The 15,510-nt window shown below is 45.1% G+C and overlaps 1 protein-coding gene across 2 annotated transcripts in view; it reads left to right on the top strand.

Annotated features, from left to right (window-relative positions):
- Positions 1–15,510, top strand: part of VSIG10L (V-set and immunoglobulin domain containing 10 like) — a 37,839-nt gene that overhangs the window by 10,025 nt on the left and 12,304 nt on the right. Inside the window, exons 2-7 of one of the 2 annotated variants that reach the window (XM_060693886.2) lie at positions 323–557; positions 2,293–2,556; positions 6,055–6,342; positions 9,281–9,538; positions 11,400–11,675; positions 13,744–14,031. In XM_060693886.2, coding sequence (XP_060549869.2) covers positions 368–557; positions 2,293–2,556; positions 6,055–6,342; positions 9,281–9,538; positions 11,400–11,675; positions 13,744–14,031 — 1,564 coding nt within the window. In that variant the 5' untranslated portion in view covers positions 323–367. Of the gene's footprint in view, positions 1–227; positions 558–2,292; positions 2,557–6,054; positions 6,343–9,280; positions 9,539–11,399; positions 11,676–13,743; positions 14,032–15,510 lie in introns of both variants that reach the window. The other variant, XM_060693885.2, reaches the window with a different exon arrangement.

Raw genomic sequence — 15,510 nt, 5'->3', positions numbered from 1 at the left:
GGATCGAACTCCAGACAGTGGGCAGAGTTAGCCTGCAATATTGCATTCTAACCACTGTGCCACCACAGCTTTAAACACTAGAGTCATTCAAGGGCTGCAAGAAAACTCTTTGCTGCCTTCAAGTGGTCATGAAAATTTGTGCAATTTTCCCGTTGCAATGATTGTTGTGTTTCCATTGATAGCAGAGAAAATTACATTGACTGCTTACTTGTTCTCTCTGTTTTCAGCCCTATTATTCCCTGTTCTATCTTCATTCCCTCTGGCTGTGCTTGTTGGGAATTCTGTTTCTCTCCCCATTCCATTCTCTTTACCCTCTGCTCAGGTCCAAATTGCTATCATCTGGAGAAGGAATGCGACCATCCTGGCAATGGGAAACCTGCGTCCAAATTTTACAGTGGAGGTAGATACCAGCTTCCAGTCTCAGTTCAGCGTGGATCCCGTGCATGGCAACCTCAATATTTCTGACCTGAGGACCACGGATTCCGGCATGTATTCAGTGGAGATCTTCCCCCTGGGGAGTGTTGCCCAGAAGGGAAACATCACTATTAGAGTTTATGGTGAGTTGGACTAAGTTTGAATGCCATTGCTATGAAGCTGCTTTCTTTGGTGCCACTAATATCTCAACAGCCCAGTGGTGAAATCTAAAATTTGTTACTATCAGTTCTGTGGGCATGGCTTGGTGGGAGGGGTAATGTGACTGGGTGGGCGTGGCCATTTTTTTTTTACTTTTAAAAGCATTTTTTCTACAACCTCTTCAAAGAGCTTGTAAAAAAATGCTTTCAAAAGTCTCTGACGATCCCAGCTGAGTTGCCTGATCATCAGAGGCTTTTTTTTCTTTTAAATGCCTCTGACGATCCCAGCTGAGCCACGTGATCATCAGAGGCTTTTTTTTTCACTTTTAAAAGCATTTTTTTGGCCGAAGAGGTTATAGAAAAAATGCTTTTAAAAGTGAAAAAAAAAAAGCCTCTGATGATTGTGCGGCTCAGCTGGGCATGGGGGGGGGCAGTGATATTTGCTACTGGTTCTCCGAACCACCCGCCTCCATCGCTATCGGATCGGGTGATCCAGTTCAAACCGGGAGCATTTCACCCCTGCAACAGCCCTATTAAAAAGGAAGTTCCTGATCTTGCTAGCCAACTCTTCTGATGTATTTATCCTCTCTTTTTTAATTTTTGCTCTGTCAAAAATTTGGAGCCAATGATTGTTAGTGTTGAACTTCAGTCCCCAACAGCTGTGGGTTGGCACACCAATGGTCAGAGATTCAGGGAGCTGTAAGTCAGCTGTATTTTGAAGTCCATATTTTTCTCCCCAGCCCTGTGCCACAACCTAGTTAACAAAACACATTTCTCTGTCCATGTGGCATCACATGCTACATCCAAACAAATGTACTGATTAACAGATTAACAGAGTTGGAAGGGACCCTGTAGGTCATCTAGTCCAACAGGTTTCGATGTCATCTCAAATAAAATAAATTGCATTTCCAAACAAATAATCTTTGATGAAATCTTTCATTTATTAAGCACGACAATCTGTCCCCGATTGTGGCGTAGCCAACACTGACTTCCTGACCCCAAACCTTCCCTTTCTGTTCCCCAATTCTCTGCGTCTCATTGGCCATCTTCCAAATCACTTTCCCCATATCTACTATTTCAGCTCCCAGGAATGTCCCCCCTCCCATCTCATCTCCTAGGGGATATTATCTTCAGGGAAAATAAGTAGGTGAGAAGTCAACCGTCCTCTTTCCAGCTGCCCCCCTCTTCTCCTTCTTATGTCAGCACTAGAGTAAATGCAGGTTGAAGTGCTGACACCAACCTCCCACCCAAGCAGGAGACCCTACACCATTTCTGACAGATGACAGTCCAGTCTCTTCCTGAAAGCCTCCAGTGATGAAGCTCCCACAACTTCCGAAGCAACTTCGGTTCGATTCGTTGATTGTTCTCACTGTCAGAAAATTTCTCCTTATTTCCAGGTGGAATCTCTCCTTGCTCATACCATATTCCAGGCTCACAAATATGCAAGATACTTCTGAAATCTCACAGCAGTCACAAATTACCTTATCCCATTTTAACTTTCATCTCCTTTCCTGTGGGAACGCGCCTCCTAGGTTCTGGCCATCATGGTTTGCTGCTTGCCTTAGTGCTGACTTTTGTTGCACAAAGAACTGCAAGAAAAATCTTACTTCCATATAAGCAGGTCACTTCATTAACTTGAGGGACTTTTTTTGAGAGTCCTTGCCTTGATTTTTTTGTTTGAAAAATACAATAGATAGCTCATATATGTGTGTTTCTTTAGAGAAGGTGGGCAACATCTCTGTGATCCCACCATCTGCAGAAGTGATAGAAGGAAGCAGTTCAGTGGCCTTCAACTGCACTCCAGTCCATGGTTCTGTTTCCTGGAGCAAGGATGGTCACCGCCTGGATGATGATCCCCATTATTTGCGTTCATCTGGCTACCTGCAAATCAAAGACCCTCTACGGACTGATGCTGGTGTCTACTCTTGTACCATCTCCAACCCCTTTGGCAATGCCACTGCTACTGCCAACCTTACTGTCTACTGTGAGTACCCTAACCCTAACCCTAACCCTAACCCTAACCCTAACCCAAACCCTAACCCTAACCCTGACCCTGAGGAGCCTGAATGGCGTAGGAGGCTAATGCCTCCTACTAAGGCAGCATTTAACATCCAGCTGCCTCCAATTACTGCAAGTTCAATTCTCACCAGGCTCAAGGTCGATTCAGCCTTCCATCCTTTCTAAGGTGGGTAAAATGAGGACCCGGTTTGTGGGGGCAATAAGCTGACTTAAAATATACAAAAGTATGAAGGCTATTGCTTAACGCATTGTAAGCCGCCCTGAGTCTCCAGAGAAGGGCGGCATATAAAAATAAATAAATAAATAAATAAATAAATAAATAAATAAATAAATAAATAAATAAATAAATAAATAACCCTAATCCTAATCCTAACCCTAACCCTAGTCCTAGCCTTAACCCTAACCCTAACTCTAACCCGTAACCATAACCCTAACCCTTGCCATAGCCATAGCCAGTTTTACATTTTCCGTTTGATAGAGCTGTAGAATTGTAAAATTAAATGGACCATTTTAACCAGTGAATGTAATTCCTTGGCTGATGGCTCTGGTTGGACAAATCTCATGAATGGGAGCCAAACTTCAGTTGAAAAAAAAAAATCTCACTTGCACAAATTTACTGTTAAAAAACTTTTCCTAAAGTCCCATTGGTACCCACCATGCGCAAAGGATTGGATGGAGTGACTTTATCCGTCCCTGAAGTTGGCATCTCCTTTCTCTGAATGTTTTGGGAAGAAGGAAGTTCAACCCAGATGCAAACCAAAGCAGATATTCCCAGCCTTGCAAACTCTTTGTGTATCACAGGGACTGGCTGAAAGTACAGAAGATACGGCTCCTTTTCTCTAGATAAATAGTTCTCCATCAAATTAAGTAGCTCCATCCATCAATAAGATCCATGGCCTGGGTGTAATAATGGTATGTGGGAATGACCTTGGGAATGGGAGAGAAGAGATTGCTGCCTAGGGAATGGTCAGATAAGAGGCAGCACAGTCCAAGGCTACATAGTAGGTGAGGCCACGGGTGGGATTCAAAAATGTTAGCAACCGGTTCTCTGCCCGGTTGCTTGGTGGGTGTGGCCTACACATCCTCCTGCACCACAGCGGGGGGGAGGGTGTTTTCACCCTCCCCAAGCTCTGGAGGCTTTTTTCAAGCCTCCGGGAGGTTGAAAATGGCCTCCTCTAGGCTCTGGAGGCCCTCCGGAGGCCGGAAACTGTCCCATTTCTGGACTTCCGGAACTTCCAGGAGGCCCATTTTTTGCCCTCCCAGAGCCTCTATGTGGGTCCTCCACTTGCCTGGCATTCCAAACAGACCACGTGGAGACTCCTGGGAGGGAAGAGGTGGGGTGGGCGGAGCCAGACAGTCCTTGCAACTACGGTTCGGCGAAGCAGATATAAAATTAGTAACCGATTCGCCTGAGCTGGTCCGAACCGGCTGAATCCCACCCCTGGGTAGGGCATTGGCTCAAAAGGGATCCTCCGATTGCCTCAGTACAACAACATCAAAAAGGAGGTGGTTCAGCCTATTATCCCCTCGACACAATTGGCAGTACCAGTAACTACCAGAGCACAGGCAAAAGCCGAGCCAGAACTCACGGGAGACTTGCTTAAAAAATTGCAGGAAGCTCTGGAAACTGACGAGTGGTTTAGGAATCACTCAAATGAATGTACACTCCGTGATGGACTACCTTGGATTGGGGCGAAATTGTATGTTCCGGCCAAGTTAAGAGTAACAGTATTGCAATATGCCCATGATGCCAAGGCAGCGGGACACTTTGCATTTGTTAAAACTCTACATTTGGTTAAGAGACAATTTTGGTGCCCTGCACTCAAGAAGGATATACAGGCGTATGTCGCTAGTTGTCCAGTGTGCGCCTCGGCTAAAAGACCTCCAGGGAAGCCACCTGGATTACTTCAAAGTGTGGCTAGACCGAATACCCCGTGGAAGGAAATATCCATGGATTTTATTGTAGACCTGCCAGAGAGTGAAGGGTGTACTGTCATTTGGGTGGTGACAAATCCTTGCTCAAAGAGGAGCTCCAAAAAGAATAATCTCAGACGGGGTGTACAGTTTACTTCCAACTTCTGGAAGGAGTTTTTGAGCTTGATAGGCTCCGCCCAAGGGCTAATTTCCAGTCATCACCCCCAAACAAATAGGGCTTGTGAAAGGACCAATGGGGTTTTAGAACAATACCTGAGATGTTACGTAAATTACCAACAAGACAATTGGGTAGACTTATTACCATTTGCAGAAGTGGCATATAATAATTCCGTACACAGTAGCACCGGTTTCACTCCGTTTAAGGTTGTATCGGTCCAAGATTTTGTACCAATCCCCGAACTACCACAAGATGATCCCCAAAACCCTTCTTTGATGGACTGGATTGAACAATTAAAGAGCACTTGGGCAGTAACTCGAAAAGCATTAGATGAGGCACACCGAGCCCATAAGGCACAAGCCGATAAGAAAAGGTCCCCAACACACGTCTATAAAGTGGGTGATAAAGTCTACCTCTCCACTAAGTACTTACAAACTTCCCAAAAGTCAAAAAAGCTTGGTCCCAAGTATGTGGGTCCATTTCGTGTGATTAGATTGGTTAATCCAGTAACAGTGGAATTAGAGTTGCCAAAAACACTGAGACGTATACACCCTGTATTCCATGTTAGCTTGCTAAAACCTGAACACTCGTCTCCGCTAAGAGCTAACCAAAGCTCCCCTCCAGTTCCCATACTCATAGAGGGGGAGCAACATTTTGAAGTTAAAGGAATCTTAGACTCTAGGAAACACCATGGTAAAGTGCAATATCTGGTGACCTGGAAACATTTCCCTTTGTCTCAAGCTGAATGGGTAAATAAACGAGATGTCTGGGCTCCAAAGAAAGTACAGAAATTCTATACAAAATACCCAGATAAACTTTAATTCCTGTATATATTTTGTTTCCTCTTTCTCTTCTTTCCTTCTATCTAGGACTAACGTCCCTTCTGCAGAGGGGCCGAATGTCAGCCTCCGCTTTCACTGCTTCAGCTGCCATAAGAAACGGGGGGGGGGGGGAACCAGTCGGGGGGGGGAAGAGCGCAGGAGGTGTCTTTCCAAGAAATGAAACCTATTCTCCAAAGGAGCCGTTAGACCAACTGTCACACATTCCTGATGGATGACATTGCCAGACGTGATTCCACCTGACCTTTGGGAGACCTTTGGATTGGATGATGGATGATGAACACGGGGGGGGGGGGATGCTATCTAGATGCTATTTCATGCGTTTTGCTCACTTCCAGCTTTACCTAGGTTGCGATCATTTCAATTTCAGTAAAAGTACTAATCTCTATAAAATATGGAGTTTGGGTCTTTCTTTCCTGGAATTTGAAGGAAGCATACCTGACACCAGGGCCCTACAGATGAGCCCGATAGGTTGTATATAAACAAACAGATATTGCATGAGTACAGTTAATGTTCTTTTGATTTCACCCAGATGGTCCCGAGACCCCAACAATTACTGTCTCGTCCTCTGAGCAAGATTCAAATGCAGGGAATTTTGTGCTAGTGAACAGCACTGTCAATCTCACTTGTTTGGCACCTTCCAACCCCCCGGCAAAGATCTACTGGAATGTGGCCGACAATATGGACCTTGACGTCCCTTCCTCGCCTGTCCTGCCGCTCCACAGAGTGCAGCTGAATCAGGGAGGGCTGTATTCCTGCCTGGCTATCAATCAGAAGACGAAGCTACAAATTCGTAATACTCGTCTTATCAACGTTGTCCGTTAGTTGATTTTGCCTTTATCTTTCTTCCCTGCTGTGGGTGGGATGTGTGTGTGTCCAGAAGACATTAGCACATAAGGGTCTGAAACATATTTCTGGAAAGGTTTGCAGATAGTCCTCGACGTACAACCACAATTGAGCCCCAAATTTCCATCACTAAGCGAGACACTTTTTCAGTGAGTTTTGCCTCATTTTATGACCTTTCTCGCTACAGCTGTTAAGTGAATCACTGCAGTTGTTAAGTTAGTAACACAGCTGTTTCCTGACAGTTAGAACAATGAATCAGTGGAACAACTTGCCTCCAGAAGTTGTGAATTCTCCAACACTGCAAGTTTTTAAGAAGAGATTGGATAACCATTTGTCTGAAGTAGTGTAGGGTTTCCTGCCTAAGCAGGGGGTTGAACTAGAAGACCTCCAAGGTCCCTTCCAACTCTCTTATTCTATTCTATTCTAAATACGTACATTCTCTCTCTGTCTCTCCCTCCCTTTTTCTGTCTCTCACACACAGAAACACCCACCGCCACAGCCAACTCATCATGGGACAACTCACTGCGGGACAGTTGAACAATTCTATTTAATTATTTAAAATAAATAAAACATTATTTTATTTTTTTTGCCACATTCCCATTTCATTCTGTCCCTCCTTTTGCATCCTTTCTTTAATGATTGTACTCCACCATTTCTTTGATATTAGTATAAACTATTGTCCTGCAGCGAGTTGGCCATGGTGAGTTGGCCGTAATGAGTTGGCCATGGTGAGTTGGCTGTAATGAGTTGGCCATGGTGAGTTGGCCGTAATGAGTTGGCCATGGTGAGTTGGTCATCGTGAGTTGGCCATGGTGAGTTGGTCAGAATGAGTTGGCCATGGTGAGTTGGTCGTGGTGAGTTGGTCATCGTGAGTTGGCCATGGTGAGTTGGCCATAATAAGTTGGCCATGGTGAGTTGGCCGTAATGAGTTGGCCATGGTGAGTTGGTCATCGTGAGTTGGCCATGGTGAGTTGGCTGGAATGAGTTGTCCATGGTGAGTTGGCCATAATGAGTTGGCCATGGTGAGTTGGTCATCGTGAGTTGGCCATGGTGAGTTGGCTGTAATGAGTTGGCCATGGTGAGTTGGTTGTGGTGAGTTGGCTGTAATGAATTGGCCATGGTGAGTTGGCCGTAATGAGTTGGCCATGGTGAGTTGGCCGTAATGAGTTGGCCATGGTGAGTTGGTCATTGTGAGTTGGTCGTGGTGAGTTGGAGAGGAACACTATCCTCTATAGATGAAAAGGTCTCCAAAGTTGTGTTCTTTGACAGAATTCCGGGAGCGAAGTTTCTTTCGTCAAATTGAATAGAACTGGAAGAAGGAAGAAGGGAGGGAAGGTGAGGAGAAGGAGAAGATATATTGTATTTTCAATACAAAAGGGCCAGTTGAGAAATTATAGTACCCAGAATGCCTTGAAGAGCTTTCAGGATTGTATGTATAAATCTATCATCCTTTAAGCTCTTCAAGCAGAGGGTTACAGATGTTACCTTATGTCACACCCCAAGTTACAAGATTTCACATGACTGCTATATGCAAACACACCCTTGAAATCCAAAATGGAGCTCGGTCTGCCTGTATAACAGGAGTAAAGACAACCTGTTTCAGATTGGAAGCTGTATATCGAATAATCTATTGAAGGAGTCATACTAGTTATGACTAAGGAGGAAGTCAAAGAAATAAGAGATAAAATTGTTTACTTTTTCTATCTCTGCCATCATTTCCTCTTTTCTCCACCCTACGGTCAACCAGATGAGAGAGATTCAAGGACTGAGCTGAGTGATAGCATTTAGACTTATGTACCTTTTCACAGTGCTTTTCAGCCCTCTCTAAGTGGTTTACAGAGTCAACTTATTGCCCCCGACAAATCCTCATTTTATTGACCTCGGAAGGATGGAAGGCTGAGTCAACCTTGAGCCTGGTGAGATTTGAACTGCCAAATTGCAGGCAGCCGGCAGTCAGCAGAAGTAGCCTGCAGTACTGCACTCTAACCCCTGGGCCACCGTGGCAAAGACCTATGGAAATTAAGCCCAGCATTGCAAACTGGGTTGATCTCTATTCAAAGCAACTGTTTTCATGGATTTTTCTCCCTCGTCTGAGCCAGCTGAGCTGCACTATACTGCTGCCATTGGAACAGAAAAGTGGCCCAGAACTCAGAATGACACTCATATAAATGACCATCCTGAAATGGGTTTTGAGTTGGGGTGATTGCGGATGTGCTTTGAGAACATAAACGCGGTACGTTGTTAAGAATAATGTCCCTGCACTTTTCCGGGAGACGTTGAGTTGGTTGGACTGGTAGGAAAGATTGAAAAATGCTGACTGTGAGTAACACTGAATTTCAGGAAGAGAAAAGTTAAGTGGTGATTGAGTTACGGGAAAGAAACTGCGAGCTTCAAGAAATGAACCAGCTCAGCTGTTCATCTCAATCTGCTCTTGAGATTGTGAAGAATTCCAACAAAAACGCCCTCTGTGGTCCTTTCTGGTGAACTCAGCCTTTGCGTCTTGCTCTGTCTTTCGTCTAGGAGCACCACAACCATGGAACCCAGCATGGGTGGTCTAACTTGTAGTTTTCTAATAAAGCCCACCCCTCTAATCAATTATTGGAACTGGGTTTTAAAAGCAAAGCATGTGGTGGTCCATGGAAAGAGAGAGAGAGAGGGAGGGAGGGAGGGAGAGGGAGAGGGAGAGGGAGAGAGAGAGGGGGGGAGAGAGAGATGGAGAACACCAAGAGAAAAATAGTTTATAGTACAGGTTGTTTGCTGTTTGACATGACAAGAATGGTCCATACAAGTATATCAAGCTTGTTTGCCTCTTTTTTTGCAATGTTAAAATATTCTGAGTCCAGAAAAGTGCATGAATAAATACTCATCCTCTTCTCTCTCTCTCTCTCTCTCTTTTTGTTACTGCTCTCTAGAAGCTCCTTGGGGATCTCCGCGTTGTTCTGTGACTTCAGTGCAAAATGATTCTGCCTTACTTTTCGTCTGCTCCTGGACTGGAGGGTCACCTGCTCCCAGTCTCACTTTCCAGGGACTCCCTGTGAGCAAGACGGAAATCGGTGCCTCTAAATTGCAGAGCTTGCTGGTCCCCCCCTTCCCTGCTGGGATCAGTGGCACCAAAGTTACTTGTTTGGGTCATCATATAACTGGGCAAGCCAATTGCACCTTGATTCCAGGTAAGCTGAAGAAAACAGCTGAGCTGAGACCTATCCTGTCTAAAATGGCGGCTGGCTGTATCTGGGTGATGGGATTGGAATGGTGTGTTCTCAGCAGATGTAAAATGCTCCCGGTTCGGACCAGATCACCTGATCTGGTAGCAATGGAGGCGGGTGGTTCGGAGAACCGGTAGCAAAAATCCCTGCCCCCCCATGCCCAGCTGAGCCGCACAATCATCAGAGGCTTTTTCTTTTAATTTTTAAAAGCATTTTTTCTACAATCTCTTTAAAATGCTTTTAAAAGTAAAAAAAAAAAAAAGGCCTCTGATGATCGCGTGGCTCAGCTAGGATCGTCAAATGCTTTTAAAAGCTTCTGATGATCCCAGCTGAGTTGCCTGATCGGCAGAGGCTTTTTTTCTTTTAAAAGCCTCTGACAATCAGGCAACTCAGCTTGGATCGTCAGAGGCTTTTAAAAGAAACCTCTACAACCTCGCCGAAGAGGTTGTAGAAAAAAATGCTTTTAAAAGTAAAAAAAAATTGGCCACGCCCACCCAGTCACATTACCCCTCCCACCAAGCCACGCCCACAGAACCGGTAGTAACAAATTTTAGATTTCACCCCTGGTTCTCAGGGTCTTAAAAGGTGAATGAAGTGAATGATTAATTTCATCCAGTTGAACCTCATCAATGTGAGTTTGGCCCCAACCCTCCTGTCCTTTCATATGGGCCTGACTCTGTCAGTTGGTCTGGCCCCAATGGGGGAACAGCACAGCGGAGGTGGTTGATCAAGTCACAACAGATGCCACCTTCCCCATTCTACCCCTGCCCTCCTCCTATAATATTTTTTATATGACTGTAAAGCCGCCCAGAGTTACCTTACGTGGTAAGATGGGCAGCCAATATATTTTATAGCAATAGCAACGGCACTTAGACTTATAGACCACTTCACAGTGCTTTACAGCCCTCTCTAAGCGGTTTACAGAGCCATCCTATTGCCCCCCCCCCAACAATCTGGGTTCTCATTTTACCGACCTCGGAAGGATGGAAGGCTGAGTCAACCTTGAGCCTGTCAGAATCGAACTGCTGGCAGTCGGCAGAATTAGCCTGCAATACTGAATTCTAACCACTGTGCCACCATGGATGGATGGATGGATGGATGGATGGATGGATGGATGGATGGATAGGTAGGTAGGTAGGTAGGTAGGTAGGTAGGTAGGTAGGTAGATGATTAGAGAGAGACAGACAGACAGACAAGCATGCAAGCAAGCCCCTGATCTGAGGAAATTAGAGGTTTAATCCCCCATGGATTTGAAGTATCATCATTTGTCCTTCATCCTGATCTAATTCAAAAAGTTGTGGTTCTGAAGATCAGAGGGACAAATCCCCACATTTTTTTTTTTTTAATTTGATTTATATGCCGCCCTTCTCCGGAGACTCAGGGCGGCTTACAATGCGTTAAGCAATAGCCTTCATCCTTTTGTATATTTTATACAAAGTCAGCTTATTGCCCCCACAAACTGGGTCCTCATTTCACCTACCTTAGAAAGGATGGAAGGCTGAGACAACCTTGAGCCTTGGAGAGATTCGAACCAGCAGAAATTGCAGGCAGCTGTGTTAATAACAGGGTGCACTAAACCACTGTACTATCAAGGCTCTTCCATTTGTTGGCCTGAAAAACCTGGGAAGAAAATAAAGGCAAAAGAGGCAAGGGAAATCGTAAAACAGAAAATTCCTTGAAACGACCCAAACTTCTCATTCCTGCTTTTCAGATCTGAGCTAGCCTGCTATGTGCTGATGCAACATTTAAATCACAAGGGTCACCGTTCAGACTTTTGAGACCATGTCTTTTTTTTCATCCGTGTCTTTGTCTTCCCTGTCTCCAGAAGCCCCCTCAGGGGTTATATTGTCATTCCAGACATCCAGTGACCCCAAAGGGCTGGTGACTATGCAGCTGCGTTGCCAGGGTACCTTCAATCCTGTGGAAATTGAATGGGTTAGAGATAAGCAGTCGCTGATTCCTGCCGGAAGCCGTTATCAGCTCAGTCCTGATAAAATGCATCTCACCATCTGGAATTTCACTGCTCCCCAGGATCTGGGAGATTACAGCACCATCTGCTCCAATCCACTGGGATCACAGCGATCTAACCTCACTATTATTGGTGAGCTATCCCCACCCGAGGACAGACAGCACTAGACAAGTTATATTAGTACCGGTTGTTTTTTGACTCATGAGCACAATTGGGTCCTGAATTTCCGTTTCTAAGCGAGGCAGTTGTTAAGCAAGTCACACCAGATTTTGCAAATGTTTGGGTGGAGGTTTTTTTTTTTTTTGCCACGGTTGTTAAGGAAACCACTTTCGTTGTTAAGGGAATCATACAGTCATTTCCCCAAATGACTTTGATGTCAGAAGATGGCTGGGAATGTTACAAATAGCGATCCCACGACCCCGGGAATGCTGCAACTGCCATAAATACACACCAGTTGCCAAGGGTCTGAATTTTGATCACGCGACCATGGCGATGCTACGATAGTCATAAGTGCGAGGACCAGTCATCGCATTTTTTCCAGTGGTGTTGTAACTTTGAATGGTTGCTGGACAAAGTTGAGGACTTATCTGTACGTATACGGAACGTCAGTTTAGTTGATGTCAAACTTTTAAGTTCTATCTTTCTCATCAAATCTATGGTTTTGTTCTGACCCAGCCTTATCAGAAGCAAAACCCCTCTTTATTTACCTCTTGTGAATTCATTGCATTCATCCACCAAAACATCCAGGCAAGAGTCCTTCAAGGAGTTATTGTAACTGCAGTAACAGAGCTTATCAGTTCTTTGCGATAATTGCAAGGCCATGAGCTCCCAGGCAAAAGGCTGCAAATTAAGTTCTGGCAAGCAAGTCTTTGTGGCACGAAACACAATGAGCAAAATCTTCAGAAATAAGAACGGTTGTCTCCTACGACAACCACTCCCCTTTCCTTCTATTTATTCCCCAGCCAGGGAGGGGCCATTCACCGTCCACATGTGCTTTGCTTCCCGAGTTGACTCCTCGTCCTCCGTTGTTCACCTCTCCTAACTGCTCTGCGCATACGTGCATCTGGAACAGGCCCCAGCTGTTCTTCCTCCTCACTCATCTCAGCCTCCAAAGGCAGCTGCCTCTCCGGTGGCTAGGAAATGTGGGACGGCCCTGGCTCTATCTCTGCATCCGACACAGAGCATCCATCAGAGCCTTCCCCAGACTCCAGAACTGGCCCAAGTTCCTCCCGAACCTCCTCATCATCCGAGTCTGTCACCAGCTCTGCTGGCATCTGGCAGGCCACAACAGGTTTTGAATAAGGCCCCAGTATTAAACTCTCTGCTCTCTACTATAAACCAGGATTACGGAGTAGGAAGGGGTACTTAAAAGAAAGAACAACCATAGCCATGATGCTTAATTCTTGAAACGAGGTGTCTAAAATTAGAAGATAGTTGCAATGATAACAAGTATGAATTAAGAAGTAAGGTTGTCAGTTAGGAGTCTTCTTCAGTCTTCTCCTTGTTGTTGGGAAGCTCAATATGGAGCACAAGGGGATGTCCTCACAAGTCACTTACAAAGTGAGCAGAGCTGAGAACTAGAGATGGGTGTAAACTTATCTAATGAGAACTTGTACTCGGATCTCTCTGATTCGAACACATTCACTAGTATGTTATTAATTAATAAATTTGCAAACTGTTGCACTGGATGCCAGCCCTTCCCAGGTAATCCAGAGAGGAAACGTAAGTTAATTCTACTTTACTATAAAGCTGCATTAACAAAATCTTGCAAGTCTGAAAGTACAGTTCTCCCACCATCACCCTTCCAGTCCAGTAACTTAGGGAGGGTCCTTTCCAGTGGTGGGATTCAGCCAGTTCGCACCACTTCGGGAGAACCGGTTGTTAACTTTCTGAGCAGTTTGGCAAACTGGTTGTTGGAAGAAATAATTAGGGCAGAGAACCGGTTGTTAAATTACTTGAATCTCACCACTGGTCCTTCCTACACTCTTGCTCCTTCCAGTGTGCAGCTGTGGGCTGTGCTATCTCTTATCCAACTGTTTCCTTGACAACATTTCTTCATCTGTCTCCCAAGGTCATTCCCACATGCCATTATATGACGCATTTGTAAGCCAATACACAATAGGTTTTAACTTGGGGAAGGTCTAATTGCTTGCATTTCATATCTATGGGAAAAAAACAGGGAGTTTGCTTCTCTTGGCAGGCCCCTCGATCTCTGACTGGACTTTGTCAAGTGGAAGCCATCCAGGCACTGCCTCTCTGACTTGGACAGTCCCAAATGGGTCAGCGGTGACCAGTTTTGCGATTCAGATGCGAGGTCCAAAACAACACCGTTCTGCTGAGGAATGGAGTACGGTGGAAGTACTAGGAGCTGCCAACAGATCCACAACTGTTATAGGATTGCAGCCCCAAACGACTTATGCTTTCCAGATAGTGCCTTATCTGGGATCCCAAGCTGGGAACGCCACTCAAATTCACACCCTCCACCCAGGTAGGTACTCAGATTTAGTAGCCGCAGGGTTTGCGGGTGGTTTCGGGAATATATTACCAAACCACAGTAGGATGTACTATCCTATCTTCACACATGCAAACAAACACTAATGAGTATCAGAAACAACAAAATCTGCTCGGAGCTCTTATGCATTAAACTTCAAAAGCTGATAATATTTAAGAGCAACTTCTTGGCTTTTTGGGAGAAACTGTCAGGGTTCCAAGTAATACACCCATAACAAACAAAACTCCGAGGCAGGTAGATTCCTCAAAAAATAGTTTATTTGGATGTATCATATTGGCACAAGCTGGTGAAAACCGACTCTGAATGTTCCCGCAAATGTTTTCACCTAATTAAAAGTAAAAGTTTTCTCCTTTCCCCAAAGAATCAGTCACATGGTCCAATCAGGGTTCTGTCCCCGCAGCCTGTGTTTGGTCCCAGGAGTCTGCAGGGAGGCCTACTAGGCCCAAAATGGAGTGGGGAGAGTCCGCGTCCATGCGCAGAGTGGCGGGGGAGCATGGGGGGTCACGCACACCTGCATGGGGCATGGGGGGGTGCAAGGGGGGTGTCGCACATGCATGAGCGGGGCGGGCAGGGGGCGTGGGGGGGTCATACACTCATTGCATTATGGGTGCCGGCACGCGAGCGCACACAATTTCTGCCCATGGGCATTTCCTACCATTCATTCCAGCATCCAAAGAAAGCGCAATGAAATATTTATTTAGCAACATGTAGGAAGAAGACTAAAATACCTAAGGGAAAGGCTAGCTCAATGAAACCAGAACTGTGGAAAATCAAAAACACCTCCGATCGTTTGTGTACCCACTGCTCAGATGGTACAGGTGTTAACGTGAGAGAGCCATAACATACTCTTTCCGTTCATGTTTGCTCACTTGAAAAATGATGCTTTTTTTAAAAAAAAAATGGTCATTTTTTTTTAAAAAAAAAGGCACAAAAGAGTGAGATTTTTATAACACTGAACAGACAGCAGAAGCGGTTGAAACGTGAAAAGTTTTTAATGCCAATTCAAAATATTCCCAGTTACCGTTTTTAAAGAAGCACATCTCAGCCATTTAAAGTGCTTTATTGTGGTTGTTAAAATTGAGGCTTATTAATTGGAGGTAGTAGAAGGATGGGGTTTAATGAAATGTGTTCTCCTTGTGGTGCAACGTATGGCTTTCATGGAATAAGAAATATCTTTTCTTTAGCCCCCTAAATGACCGTTCCTCAGCTTTTGGCCGAGGAATTCTAACTCCCAGAATTCCCCAGCCATCATGGAGAATTCTGGGAATTGAAATCCAGACACTTTAAAGTGGCCGAGGTTGAAAAACATTGTCCTAAAGGATGTAATTGTTCATCTTTTTCACTGTTTACTGCCACTGCAGACCATTACGGCACAGAATACAGATGGTATTCAGCCGGTTTGGATCGGTTCGACTGAACCGGTAGTGCTGACCTGTGGGTGGGCCGCCCACCTGC

The sequence above is a fragment of the Pantherophis guttatus genome, chromosome 10 (genome assembly GCF_059756535.1).
Source record: "Pantherophis guttatus breed Tessera chromosome 10, ASM5975653v1, whole genome shotgun sequence".
In the NCBI taxonomy this organism is placed as follows: domain Eukaryota; kingdom Metazoa; phylum Chordata; class Lepidosauria; order Squamata; family Colubridae; genus Pantherophis; species Pantherophis guttatus.
This window is presented reverse-complemented; position numbering and strand designations above follow the sequence as displayed.